The sequence below is a fragment of the Musa acuminata genome, chromosome BXJ2-8, assembly GCF_036884655.1.
Source record: "Musa acuminata AAA Group cultivar baxijiao chromosome BXJ2-8, Cavendish_Baxijiao_AAA, whole genome shotgun sequence".
In the NCBI taxonomy this organism is placed as follows: Eukaryota; Viridiplantae; Streptophyta; class Magnoliopsida; order Zingiberales; family Musaceae; genus Musa; species Musa acuminata.
In genome coordinates this window covers 39,099,927-39,115,059 of record NC_088345.1, presented here as the reverse complement: position 1 = coordinate 39,115,059, position 15,133 = coordinate 39,099,927, and the positions used below count along the sequence as shown (strand labels likewise).

The 15,133-nt window shown below is 36.5% G+C and overlaps 2 protein-coding genes across 2 annotated transcripts; one reads left to right on the top strand and one right to left on the bottom strand.

The window, feature by feature from the left end:
• Window positions 1-10,444: 10,444 nt before the first annotated feature.
• Window positions 10,445-12,613, bottom strand: LOC103994943 (FCS-Like Zinc finger 5). Its single transcript, XM_009415410.3, has 2 exons — window positions 12,217-12,613; window positions 10,445-10,877 (listed from the first exon to the last, which is right to left on the bottom strand). Exons 1-2 carry the CDS (start codon window positions 12,540-12,542, stop codon window positions 10,724-10,726), a joined length of 480 nt encoding a protein of 159 aa, XP_009413685.2. The 5' UTR covers window positions 12,543-12,613; the 3' UTR covers window positions 10,445-10,723.
• Window positions 12,614-13,600: 987 nt separating this feature from the next.
• On the top strand, window positions 13,601-14,590 carry LOC135620386 (uncharacterized). The gene is made up of 4 exons (XM_065123313.1): window positions 13,601-13,795; window positions 13,885-14,004; window positions 14,088-14,276; window positions 14,324-14,590. Exons 1-4 carry the CDS (start codon window positions 13,601-13,603, stop codon window positions 14,588-14,590), a joined length of 771 nt encoding a protein of 256 aa, XP_064979385.1.
• Window positions 14,591-15,133: the final 543 nt, after the last annotated feature.

The following is a 15,133-nucleotide window of genomic DNA, read 5'->3' as shown; positions in this document are numbered from 1 at the left end:
AAATATATAAAAAAAAAGTGAATGCATTATTTTTGAAAATGTCTCTATCCCTAAAATATTATCAAGTTTTCAATAAGAGATTAATGAATCTATTTTGTCATTTTGAATCTTTTGAAAGTTATTTTGATGATTTGAATTTGAATGTGTTGTATCTATATCATGATATTAAATTCTCAAAATTATAACTTAGATTTTCTTTATATGAATCAATATCCTCTATTCCTTATTCTCATATGACTCTTGCATTTTATTAAAGAGAATACTTATCTAAATGAATCATAATTTTTATCTTGATTTCTCGGTTTTCAATGACTTACGTTTTTCATTTGAATCAAGATCGTTTATTATGATTCTTCCTTTTACTATTCACTAACTTTTACTATTCACTAAAATGGATATTTCTTTTAATCATGATCCTTCTCTTGATTTCTCAATATTCTTAAAATTCTCTATGATGTTTTTATTTAAGAGAAGATTTATACAAATTATAATCTTAGTTTCTCAACTTGATTATGACTCCTTTGTATTGATCATCAAAATTGATCTCTTATATTTTAAATTGTTTCTTGATAATACAAAAGACTGATGATCTTTTGTATTGATCTTTCATGATCTTTAATATCTTTCATGTGATGATCATTGATGTGAATTTTTATACCTCCCCTCTTCTTCCTTCTTGTTTGTAATGACAAAGGGGAGAAAGAAAAATACTAGCATCTCAAGAGAACCATAATTGCTAGCTTGAATGTTAAACTTAGGCATGATAAATCTCCTAAATATATAAACTCTTCTTATACATTTTTTGGATTATGATCTTGATTTCTCGATTTTTATTACTTTAGTTTTCTTTTTAAATTAAGATCGTTTGCTGTCATTCCTTCTATTTACAAAAGAAGATATTTATCAAAAATGATACATTGTCTTTTGGCATACATGATTTGATCTTTTATTTTTTTATGATTGAAATATTGATGTAAATTTATCTTTATCATGATTTGAAAATTGATGTAAAGGAAAAAGAATTATAACATTGTATTATTTCCTTCTTTTTTACAATGATAAAGGGAGAGAAAAAATTGTTAACTTGATTATCTAAAAAGAGAAGCAAAGATTGCTAGGTTGCACATCGCAAAGAGAGGCAAAACTTGCTAGCTTACTCATCTCAAAAGAGAAGCAAGAATTACTTACTTGCACATTGCAAAAGGAAGAAAAAATTGTTATGTTATCCATCTCAAGAAGCAAAACTTGCAAACTTAACTCAAAAGAGAAGTAAGAATTGCTAACTTGTAATTGTTAGGATCGGAGCGGCACTAAGAGGGGGGGGGGTGAATTAGTGCAATGGTAAAGTGTGATAAACTTTTGACGATTTAAACACTTTCGAAAACTTCGTACGATAAAAGTAACGTTTTCGTTTGAAGCCGTTTCGATTGTGTTTTAACTTGAAGAGATAAGTAAGACGGAGACAAAGAAGTAGAGCATTAAAGTGCAAATGGTTTGCAGTAATGTAAATGACAATAAGTAAATGCAAACCAGAGATCACGCCGATTTTACAGTGGTTCGGTCAAATGACCTACATCCACTTGCGAGGCCCCTCTTCGATGAGGCTCCCACCTTCCACTAGCAAATCTCTTGAAGGGGAAGGGTAAATACCCCTATTACAACTTTTTACAAGCGGTTCACTCTCTTACAGATTTTCAGCAAGAAAGAAGGAGATGAACACTAGCAAATTGAAAACAAGACTAGTAAAGACTTTTCTAAGACTTTTCTCTCTCAAACAATTGCTGCTCAAAAAGTTGTAATCTCAGTTGAGATTTGAGGGGTATTTATAGGCCTCAAGAGGATTCAAATTTGGGCTCCAAAATTTGAATTCTCTATGGGTTCCCGATGCTAGCGGTGCCACCGCCCAGCTCTCGGGTGCTGGGCGGTGCCACCGCCTAGGCCAATTCAGCTCACTGGTTGGGCTCCAAACTTGGCCCAAACTAGTCCGAACTCGGGCCCAATTGGCCCCTACTTGGGTTATAGGATTAACACCTAATCCTAACCCTAATTAACGTGCTTACTATGAATTTAAAGACATTTTCTAAACTATTATAAAGTCCGTAAGTCAAGACTTCTTCCGACGAGCTTCCGGCAAACTTCCGGCGGTCTTCCGATAAACTCTCGGAAACCATTCTGCGGACTCCCGGCAAGCTCCTAGATTTCACGATTTGATCTTGGCGAGTTCCGATGAGCTTCTTCGGCAAGCTCCGATCTTTCTCGGTGAGCTCCGCGAACTTCCAACGAACCTTCCGGCGAGCTTCCGAAAAACCCTTCGGCAAGCTCCCTACTCATTCTCGGCTAGTTCCGGCAGCATTCCCGACGAACCTTCGGACTTCCGTCGAACTCTCGAACTCGCAACAAATCCTTCGCGCTTGACTCCGACACTTTGTTTCGCTTTATGTCTTCATCGTTATCGTAGTTAATCCTGCACACACAAGCTAAAACTCTACTCCGATCTAGACAATTATTACAACGCGAATTGACATTATGTTGCCCGGCACATCATTGGTTGGCGCTTCGTCCGATTCTTCAGCGCATCGTCCTCTCTTGCGGCTTGTTACCCAATCGGCGGTTGACCTCCACAACCCCGATATCCGTAGCGCAATTCCGCTCTCCTTGGCCCAATGCCCGACATCCGAAGCCTTCTGTCGTCCAATATCCTGACGTGATATCCTCCGGCGCAACGTCAATTCCTCCTGCGTCAACTGTCTAATCCTGATCGAGTAGACTTGCATCACTCAAAATGCAGTTTAAATTATAAACACATATCAAGTGGTTTCATCATCAAAATACGAGATTCAACAATCTCCCCTTTTTTGATGATGACAACCACTTGATGACGGAGTTAACCTTAACTCCCGAAGTTTAAACAAACTCCCCCTATCAATATGCCATATTGATAGAACCTTGAATTCAAACTGAATTCAAGTCATTGCAATATTCATCATGAATACTTGCAACACATCATCATGAACATATGCATAAAACTTATGCATCACATGTCATGTCATCAACATACTTCTCCCCCTTTGTCATCAACAAAAAGGAGAAGTACCATAATTAAGTGTTTGTTATATGGGTTCAACTTATTGCATGAAAAACATAATATTGAATTTTTATCATCATACAATCTAGCAGTTTTACAACATTTTAGAACTTGCAAGCTAGCAATTTAGAGATGTTCAAGAAAGCTTCTTGAAATATGCAAGTTTTATAAGCTAGCAAATTCAAATATATGCAAGTTGCAAGCTAGCAAATTTTTGCTTCCTTTGCAATGTTTGAGCTAACAATTTTTCTTCCGTAGCATGTTTTGTATTTTGAGATAGGCAAGATAGCACATTTGCAAATTTTTTATTTCTTAAGATAGGCAAGCTTGTGATGTTTAAGATAGCAAGCTCTTTCTTCTCTTTTGAGAAGTGTCATTTTTGCTTTGTTAGCAAAATGCCAAACTACCAAGAGACAATGTTTTACACGAGGCAAGCAAACAATTTGGCAAGTGTTACATTTGCATCTTCTCTTTAGATGTGCAGGAAAGTAAATAATTTTTTATATTTTCTTGACATTTCAAGCTAGCAATTTTCGGTGATGTTCAAGATATCAATTTCTTCTCTTTTAAGAAGTGTAATTTTTTACCTTTTTCTTGAATTGTGCTAGCAATCTATCTCCCCCTTTGTCATTGTCAAAAAGAAGGGAGAACTCAATGGCTAAAAATTTCAACCATTCAACAAGTCAAATATGCAAAGAATTTATGAAAGATATCAATAAGGATCAATTCGTGAATACCAAAGATATGATTCAATGGTTCATTAAAATTCTTCTTAACAAGTTTACGATCAAGATTCATTTGAAAAGATATAGCACAAAGAGCAACTTGAAACATTCTTATCAAGATCACATTTTAAAATATTCCAAGTATCAAGAGGAATTAATTGGGTGATGAGATAAATATTTCACGAATATATGGAATTGTATAAAAAAAATCATATCATATGTGTTTCATACATTCATATCATCACATGAAGGAATAAAAATTAGTGATGAGATATTACTTCATGAATACAATAAAATTCATATAGCATATCATGGCTTATTAGAATTAGTCTTCCTTTTGGTGAATAGCAAAAAGAATAGTAGGAGAGCAAGATCTCAATTCAGCACATCAAATATTCAATCATCAAAATCATGATTCATCTAGAAAATTCTCCTCTTTAAATATTCAAAGAGAGAATCATGATGAACATTCTTGGTTTACATAAAGTTTCAAAACATCATTATTAAGATCATGAATACTAAAAGACTATGAAACATTTTAACGAATCTCCTTTTAAATAGAAAACAATCTTGATTCATAAAGGATTTCATGTTATAAATTTCAAGAGATCAAGATCGTGATTTCGATTAAAATTTATTCAAATTTAAATCATCAAAATCATTATCAAAATCCAAGAGATTCACAAGATGATACAAATGGATTCATCAAAATCAATAAGATCGAGCAAAATAATTTTCAAGAATGTTTCCCTCTTTTCGATTGTTTCAAAACATATGATTTTATTTCATTTATGCCAAATAAAAACATGTATCATGTTTAAAACCGAAAGATTAAGATTTATTACAACAAAGATCAATAAGGTACTTTTATTATGGTAAAAATCAATAATCCATAAATCGTAAGATTCATCATGCATAATTTCGAGATTTATTAAGCATGATCAATATGCATGACACTAAAACATGGTTTCAAAATGTTTAATATTTTTATTACACAATTTCATCATTATGCATCATTATATATAACTTTACAATGTCATGCATAAAATCATCAAATCATAGTATTAAAATATTAATATTTTCATTACAACTTTATGCATCATTAAGTATACAATTGTCAAGCATGACACTTCATTATTTCATATAAGCATGCCTATTTCATTTATATCAAATCAAAACATACATCATTTTTAAAGCCACTTTTATGTCAAATCAAAAAATGCATCATTAAGCATGATCATTATGCATTACTTCAAATCAAACATGATTTCATTTATTTTTAAAATATTTATAATGATAGAGCATATAAGCCAAAGAAACTATTAAACATAAAGCATATTCAAACAAAATCATTTTGTTATTTGTTGTAGTCATACATTTTTTTTTTTAGGTGAATCTATCTTTTCATGCTTAAATTTTTTAATTTTTCAAAGATGCTAAAAGAAAAACATGATATAATTTTTGAAAAACAATTTTTTATTTTCTATTCCTACTATCTAAATTAAGCACTAATGAAAAACTTCAAATAATTTCAAAATAATTCAAGAGAGTTGAGTTACTTACCTTGTAGTCGAAGCCCATCAAAGCCCAATTCGCCATTTCATTTTTGGAAGTTCTTGATTCATCCTTGGGTGCCTTCCTTTTCTTTGGCCTCTTCCTCCGTTCAAGTTCATTATTTATTTTAGATTTTTGTTTAATGAACTTATTAAGAGTTAGTGTTCGAAGTTCAAGTTCATCAATGTCCTCATCACTTGAGTCATCGCTCAAGTGGTATTCATTTGTCCGGAGTTCCAAATCCTTCCTATTCTTTGGAAGGTGGTTCAAGTGTTCATTGTGTTCATCATGTGCATTGCGCACCATTTCATATGTTATCAATGAGCCGATAAGTTCTTCAAGTGGAAAATATTTAAATCTTTTGTTTCTTGTATTGTCGTTACTTTTGATTCTCAAGCTTTAGAGAGTGATCGTAAAACTTTACTAACAAGTTCAAAATTCGAGAAACATTTGCCAAGAGCTTGTAAACCATTGACGACATCCGTAAAATGGGTGTACATGTCAATAATGGTTTCGCTCGGCTTCATTTGAAAAAGCTCGAAATCATACATTAAAATGTTGATTTTCGAATCTTTAACTCTAGAAGTGCCTTCGTGTGTGATTTCAAGAGTATGCCATATGTCAAAAGTCGTTTCGCACAAAGAAACCCAATTAAACTCATTTTTGTCCAAAGCGCAAAATAAGGCATTCATAGTCTTTGCGTTTAAAGAAAAATACTTCTTCTCCAAATCCGACCATTCGTTCATCGGTTTAGAGGGAAGTTGAAAACCATTTTCAACAATATTCCATATATCCAAATTCATAGAAATCAAGAAAACTCTCATTCGAGTTTTCCAATAAGTGTAGTCCAATCCGTTAAACAACGGTGGACGAACAACCGAAAAGCCCTCTTGAAAGCCATGAAGAGTCATTTCTCTCGGGTGTAAATCCGAAATGAGAAATACCGGGCTCTGATACCAATTGTTAGGATCGGAGCGGCACTAAGAGGGGGGGGTGAATTAGTGCAGCGGTAAAGTGTGATAAACTTTTGATGATTTAAACACTTTTGGAAACTTCGTACGATAAAAGTAACGTTTTCGTTTGAAGCCGTTTCGATTGAGTTTTAACTTGAAGAGATAAGTAAGACAGAGATAAAGAAGTAGAGCATTAAAGTGCAAATGGTTTGTAGTAATGTAAATGATAATAAGTAAATGCAAACCAGAGATCACGCCGATTTTACAGTGGTTCGGTCAAATGACCTACATCCACTTGCGAGGCCCCTCTTCTATGAGGCTCCCACCTTTCACTAGCAAATCTCTTAAAGGGGAAGGGTAAATACCCCTCTTACAACTTTTTACAAGTGGTTCACTCTCTTACAGATTTTCAGCAAGAAAGAAGGAGGTGAACACTAGCAAATTGAAAACAAGACTAGCAAAGACTTTTCTAAGACTTTTCTCTCAAACAATTGCTGCTCAAAAAGTTGTAATCTCAGCTAAGATTTGAGGGGTATTTATAGGCCTCAAGAGGATTCAAATTTGGGCTCCAAAATTTGAATTATCTTTGGGTTCTCGATGCTGGCGGTGCCACCGCCTGTCACTGTCAGACATTGACAGTGCTGGGCGGTGCCACCGCCCAGCTCTCGGGTGCTGGGCGGTGCCACCGCCTAGGCCAATTCAGCTCACTGGTTGGGCTCCAAACTTGGCCCAAACCAGTCCGAACTCGGGCCCAATTGGCCCCTACTTGGGTTATAGGATTAACACCTAATCCTAACCCTAATTAACGTGCTTACTATAAATTTAAAGACATTTTCTAAGCTATTACAAAGTCCGTAAGTCAAGACTTCTTCCGGCGAGCTTCCGGCGAACTTCCGGCGGTCTTCCGATAAACTCTCGGAAACCATTCTGCGGACTCCCGGCAAGCTCCTAGATTTCACGATTTGATCTTGGCGAGTTCCGATGAGCTTCTTCGGCAAGCTCCGATCTTTCTCGGCGAGCTCCGCGAACTTCCAACGAACCTTCCGGCGAGCTTCCGAAAAACCCTTCGGCAAGCTCCCTACTCATTCTCGGCTAGTTCCGGTAGCATTCCCGACGAACCTTCGGACTTCCATCGAACTCTCGAACTCGCAACAAATCCTTCGCGCTTGACTCTGACACTTTGTTTCGCTTTATGTCTTCATCGTTATCGTAGTTAATCCTGCACACACAAGCTAAAACTCTACTCCGATCTAGACAATTATTACAACGCGAATTGACATTATGTTGCCCGGCACATCATTGGTTGGCGCTTCGTCCGATTCTTCAACGCATCGTCCTCTCTTGCGGCTTGTTACCCAATCGGAAGTTGACCTCCGTAACCCCGATATCCTTGGCGCAATTCCGCTCTCCTTGGCCCAATGCCCGATATCCGAAGCCTTCTGTCGTCCAATATCCTGACGTGATATCCTCCGGCGCAACGTCAATTCCTCCTACGTCAACTGTCTAATCCTGATCGAGTAGACATGCATCACTCAAAATGCAGTTTAAATTATAAACACATATCAAGTGGTTTCATCATCAAAATACGAGATTCAACAATAATCTCAAGAGAAGAAAAAGTGTCATCTTGCCCATCTTAAGAAGCAAAGAATTGTTAACTTGCATATCTCAAAAAAATTGCTAGCTTGCATGTTCTAAAATGATGTAAAACTTGCTAATTTACTAGTTCATATTTATGGACAATGAGACGGTTAACCAATTAGCCCACCATATTGAAGGCTATAATAGATTCGAATTAAAGATCGCTGATGGATGGATTTTAACTTATGATAGTAAATGCTCAAAGATAAAATTGATTATATAGGGCCAGGAGTTTCTTGCAATGATTACAACACTAAAAGATAGATCTATTTCTTACACTAGCAAAAAGTGGAGACCATACTTACTTAATCAACAGGTTGTGACGCATTGCAAATATCCTATGATTGAAGTGCTAAAAGAGAAGCTTCTCGAGTTTGATGCTGCTCAGCCTTGAGGACAAGGCTGATTTGAAGAGGGAGGAATTGTTAGGACCCTTTTTCTGAGCTTTTGAATAATGTTTATTGAGTCTGTTTAGTCTAATTGTTTATTGAGTTTGTTTAGTCCAATTAGAATCAAGTAGAGATTTATTTAATATTTATTTATTATTAAGAGTCCAAGTCCTTGTGGACCCTATGTGAAACTCTATAAATAGTGATGTAACCCTTTCTTTTCGACAATCAATCAATCAGAAAATAAAATATTATTATTCAGTCTTTTGACAAACCTTAGGAGGTCGATCTCCTCGTAGTGATCATTCGCTTTTCTTTCTTTATTTGATAATAAGACTTTAGGGTCTTATCAATTGGATGTCAAGTTGGAGGGTTGGTCAATGTATCGAAGATTAGATACAACCTATGTTTAGAAACAATCACAAAAGCCAACCAAAATGGGGTTGTCAAGTCTATCACAAGCCCTATATGCTATGAAAGGAATAAACAAAATCGAAAGATACAAATATACATAAATATTATATTAAACACCCTGTTTATAGTTGTTTGTGACGTAGATTAAGTATCGACCTTCCAATAATTGCATTATATGCTAATGGAATATTGACCACTAGGAATATCATCTTGACGATCTTCGAACATGATCCCGAGCCAAAGGTCATATAGGCACTTAGCATTAGCGCAAAATAGAATCTCTCGTGAATCCGATAACGGTGGAAGTCATTGTGAGAAATTTTTAAAATCAAGGTCCATCTTCTAGAAAGCTTCAAAATATAAAATATTCACGAAGCTTCTAGTGTTAATCATCACTCTTTCTACGAAGGAATTCATGATTCGGATCGAAACTGTCTAGATATTCTGTATTTTCTTATTTGAGTATGATCTCTAGATCTCGTTGAAACGATGTCATCTCTCATTATTGTTTTAGGCATAACATCTTGAGTAACTAAGCTAATAGAGCAATACATCATCATCATCATTTGTATATAGATATATGGGTTATTAGTAAGATGCTCTAACAGAAACACTATTTCTTTTGTAAATACATTTATTCACAAATTCAATTTTAAATAATATCTATCTCATTAATAAGAACATTGAAGTTGGATTTGTTTTTATAAAAAATTTCTGACAAAAATTGTACGAAGAGGTCATATATTTCTAACGCTCTTCTATAACTATGCACAGAACTTCCACAAGCCTGATGATATCTTATTTTTAATATATCTTGGCTACTAAAGTTCTTAAATCTTGGTGCAGCCTCACATAACAAGTGACGATTACTTCTTAGTTCCCTATTCCCTGACAATTAGAATTCTGTGGACAAATGCTGCAAAACACACAAAGTTGCAGCAGACATTGTGGTGTTACCAGTAAAATCAAAGTATATCAATCAAGAGAATCCATTTGAATAGTCATTAGGGTTAAGAGTACTGCCAAAGCCCAGGCTTTTGAACTCTTCTTTCTTCTCACCTCTGCCATGTTTAGGCTACTCATATTCATCGGAAGAAGCAACTCCAGGTATGACTTGTTAATGAAGCCATAAATGTTCATGCACCTTACAACTATGAACTTTGGCATCAAAACACAATGAGCATAAAGGAATCATCTGAACTTACAAAAGCACACACTAAAACACCCATCGATGCAATGAACAAAAGAAGGTAATCCTCTGGATTTACAAAAGCACATGACAGGACACCCGCTGATACAATGAACATAAGGTGGGTAATCTTCTGAACAAACAGAAGTATATACTGGAACACCCGTTGATGCAATGAACATGAGGTGATCTTCTGAACTAACAAAAGTACATACTAAAACACTCTTTGAAGCAATGGATATAACGTGACCTTCTTAACCGACAAAAGTACATGCTAAAACACCCATGCATCAGTGAATCATCTAGCTCTTCACAACCACAGAGAAGGTTAATGATTGGTCAATCTTGCAGTATTAAACAGCATAAAAGGTCACAGAAGTGATACACAATCCATAAGACCATCATAGTAAATTCTGTTACCAGTGTCCATTTCCCAGTCACGCCACTAATAGAGAATAGTTCAGAGGATTTTGATGTTGCAACTTCACAAGCCGAAAAAAAATATATAGTTTCCCTTTATTCTTTGGATTTCTACTTTGAAACCAAAGCAGCAACAAGGATCCCCAGCAAGAGATGTTCATGTTCTTTACATATTTGAAATTTATGGAATGAGAAACGATACTTGATTCCCTTGCACGATAAGTACTCAAGAGATGGATGGCGAAGAAACAGAAGAATCAAACTAAATATATGTTTCTTTGAGGCAGCTGGAGACTTTCATTGAAGTAATATCCACTGAAGTTTAACACTGGCCATGTAGACTCAAGCTCAGCTTATGCAGCAACAGCCCTTTGACCATCGCCAGAGGTTTCTGAAACTGCAGTTGAAGCAGCATTGGTTTTCTTGGATCTCATGTGCTTATCTCTAATTTCATCTTGGTTGATCTTATTCTGTCTGCACTCAAGGCTACAAAAAGCAATTTCACCCCTGCAAATGCAAAGAGAAAGGCAAGTTGAATCAAGTTGCCAAGCATCCAAAGGGGATTACTAAGGAATGTATGCCACAAACAAGTAACATCATCATCAAGAGTACTACTGCTCTCTGCTGCAGGAAAACTTCAAACATGAAACAAAAATCCTGTACCACCAGAACCAGCTAAAGTAACATTTATGCAGTTCAAAAATATCAAGTGTGCATTTACTTTTACCAAGAAATACAAGTATTAATAAGAAATTACTTGTGTCACCTATAAAAAGATATATATAAAAATTCACAGTGAGATGAAAAGTTTACTCGTCATGAGTCTGCCCATGGGCAGTCCAATTCATAATAACAAGTGAGAACAACCAAGAGTTTGTTCGGCCGTTGTAATCAAAAGGTCAAACCTTTTTACCGCTTCCTATTTGATATGGTTAATGCTCACAGGGGGATGAGCATAACCACTTTTTCAAAATTAGATATTTCAAGTTTTATCTTGCTTTCTGACTCTTCAACAGAAATCTATTACTTTCAGGTAACAACTGATGGATTATTTTGTGGCAAATTTTGCTCCATTGTCCAAACTATTAATCACCATAATCCTATTCTAGTTTTCTCTCAAGTATAATGGTGCATATGGAGAAAAGCATAACTCCTTCATATTTCGAGACACTTCAAATTCTTTAAGCTTGAATACCTTTTCAGGTGTCACTAGCACATCATATATACATGCATGACTTTAGATTAGTCACAATTCAAAGGAAGCAGGCAGCTAAAGGTAGAAATGAACAAGAAACAACCTGTAAGTAATTCAGCCCACATATATGTTATGGATTTTAACTGAAATACCTGCAAAATTAACTTCAAAATATGCCAAAGATCCTACTGAACTTATACATCATGTGAATAACGTGGGCGACACCCACGATATCGATTTGATATAAAAAAAAATTTAGCACCACTGGGAGTAAAATTGTTACTATATATAAAAAAAATATGGATGATATAAACCAAAAATACCATAATATAGTTGATTCCACTATTAAACCATGAAAGCCTCCCAAAACTAATGTCTAGTAGCACCTGTTGTGATGTCAAGTTTCTCATACACATCATATGCAGATCAATTATGAGCGCCATGTACAGATCCAACGATGTTTTCCACAAGGAATAGGAATAAAGATTAAATCTTCCAAAAATTGAGATGAAAAAAGGCAACATCCATCATGAAGCAACGCAACGGTGACCGCGTAGTCTCAATCGGTGGCATAAATCTTTAGAATTCTACGCAAGATGAGCAGAAAATTAAACGAATGAACTCCCAAAAAAAGGGAATTTTTTTCCTCACCGATAGATGAAGGTGTCGAAGCCAGGGCCGAGGCGGCGATTACAGAGGCCACAGGCCATCAGAAACTTGGTCGTCGTCTCCATCGTCCCCAAGTCACCGAAGCTCCACCGCTGGACGATCCTCGGTTCCCCCTCATCTTCCGGCCCCCTCCGCCTCTCCCGGTGCTGGCATTTGTGGTGGCGGCGGATCCCCTCTCTCCCTTCGGCGGCGGCCGCCACATCCTCCAAGGAGAACTCCGTCATACTCGTCGTTCGCCTCATCGGCTGCCGCGTCCGCTTCCCGAGGAGGATCGCCGCCGCCACTCTCTCTCCCGTCCCCTCGGCCATCTCGTCCTCCCCCTCGCAGAGCGGTGACGGAAGAACGGTCGGCGGTGCCGCAACTCGAGAGACAAAAGGATGGAGCGACGACGTTTTGGCAATGAGTAGTGAGACAAATGAAGCAAGATTAATCCGAACCGTTCATTGTGATCTCTCCGTCGATGAATCCACGTCACCATCTTATTCCATTATATTTTAATTTTTATTCGTATGAAATTAACAACCCACACAGTCAAGTTTTTAACATCAAATATTTTCATGTTCTTTGTAAACAACACTGGCCAACTGCTTCAAAAACATTGCTTAAATTTCACACCTGAAACATTAGTGCCTAACTTAATTAATAATAGCCTTTGTTGAGATTTTTGATTTGGTTAGTATACTATTGCACAAGTAAGATTTTAGGTCTGAGTAAACTTAATAACTATTATTATTGATAGTAAAGTCTGTAAGTCTAAATCTTGTTTTCACCTATTTATCCTTTGCCAAAAAAATCTATGATTTCTTTCATCCACAACGAAATCAAACGCTTGATAGGAACATCATCGTCGGCTCCATGTAATCCTTGTTATGTTCCTAACTTTTGAGCAAAAGCACTCGATATCTCCATTGTGTTCTAAATTGCCTCTTGAAATTGAAGATAATAAATCTTTAAATCTTGTATTTAAATTGATGAAAAGCTCTTTGTAGCTCGAAACATGTGTGAAGAGGCGTCATATATATATATATATATATATATATATATATATATATATATATATATAGTGGATAGCAATTGACCAGATAAAATAGACGTGCTACAATATCATCAAGTTAAGTCGAGTCAAGCAAACGCATCCGTGGCTCACTCAGTATGGCCCTGGTACTGTACTGGTTGACACCAAGTCAACACCTCCTTCGAGCTGGGATCTACCAAAGACCGACAGGCAGCAGGAAATGTTACCTCTTCCCCGGTAAACAACTACTAATGTCGGTAGTTCCTCAGTGGGTAAAGAATTCCTCTACCAGATCTTATCTCTATATATAAATATGCACAGCTCTCAACACACCAAGAACCAGTGAAGGCCATGGCGTTGCACTCTGTGTTTCGGACGTTGTTAGGATTTGCCATCATGATCTCAAGCAATCCCTTCCGCTCCCTGGTTGTAGGAGCCAACTTCTCCTCCGGCAGTATCAAAGCTGTCAATCTTGGAGGATGGCTTGTCACAGAGGAGTGGATTACCCCCAACCTCTTCGACAGCATACCCAACAAGGAGCTTCTGGTAGCCTTTCACTGCCATGACCACTGCCTGTGACATGCATGGCTTGTGATATATCTTGTTTCCATTGTTCGTGTGTCGCTTCATGGTAGGACGGAACCAAAGTCCGATTCCAGTCACTGAATAGCCAGAAGTATTTGTCTGCTGAAAAGGGTGTCGGCATGGAGATCGTGGCGAATCGATCCACAGCATCGGACTGGGAGACCTTTAAGGTGGATCTGAGTTCCTCGTTTAGTTTAATCTGAGTAGGTAAAACTGTGGTTGGATCTAATTACGTCCATTGCATGATGAGCAGCTGTGGAGAGTCGACGAGAACACCTTCCAGTTTCGGGCTTTTGCTGGACAGTTCCAAAGTGTCAGCAATGGTGCTGTCGTCGCGATAACGAAGAACGCAAACCGACCGGAGTCGAAGTTTGTGGTAGTGAAGAACGATCAAAATCCAAAACTTGTTCGAATCAAAGCGTCGAATGGGCGCTTTCTGCAGGTTTTCGTCAAGATAATTATGCTTCTGTGGTTTTGACGATAAAGAAGATTGATGGGTGTCAACGCTGTGCAGGCGAAGACGGAACAGTTGTGACAGCAGACTTCCAGGAGAAGACCAGCCGGGGAAATGGCGATCCATCCGTGTTCTTGATGCAAATTAGTGACACGATTACAGGGGAGTACCAGCTGACGAATGGATTGGGAGGGAAAGCAGCAGAAGTGCTGACAGTAAACATGAAGTACCTTTGTTCATCTTACTTGCTTGATTTAAGTGTGCAAAGTGCTGAAACTGCTGATGCTACAGAGGCACTGTAACAGTTTCATAGTCGAGAGACTTCGAGTTCATATCCCAGCATAAGTTTAACATCGTGAGAACCACAGTTGGATGGTAGATGTGTTAGATTTTATTATTCTAATTAATTGGTTAAGATATAATGATATTTTGATTAATATTATCAATCAATAAAAAAATATTTCATAAGATAATTTTGATGGGAAAGACTATTAATTATTGTCATATACTTTCTGTTCTTACTTATAAAAGGATAATACCTCTTAGAGATAAAATATTAGAAATTGAGAGTGTAGATTTATTTTTGATCTCTTTTAGTTTCTATTTTATAACTCATAATAATCAATAGAAAAAAAATAAGAACATTTAGTTCTCCTTCCATATCAACATCATTGTAAATTTTAGATTCTGCATTTATAAATTAGATAAAAATTTTCTGAATGATATAAAAAAAATATACGATCTTAATCTTGATCTATTGTTATTTGATTTCAATTCTGATATTAAAATTTTACTATATAATAATAACATAATTACAGTTTTTATTCTTAGAATTGATATTAGAG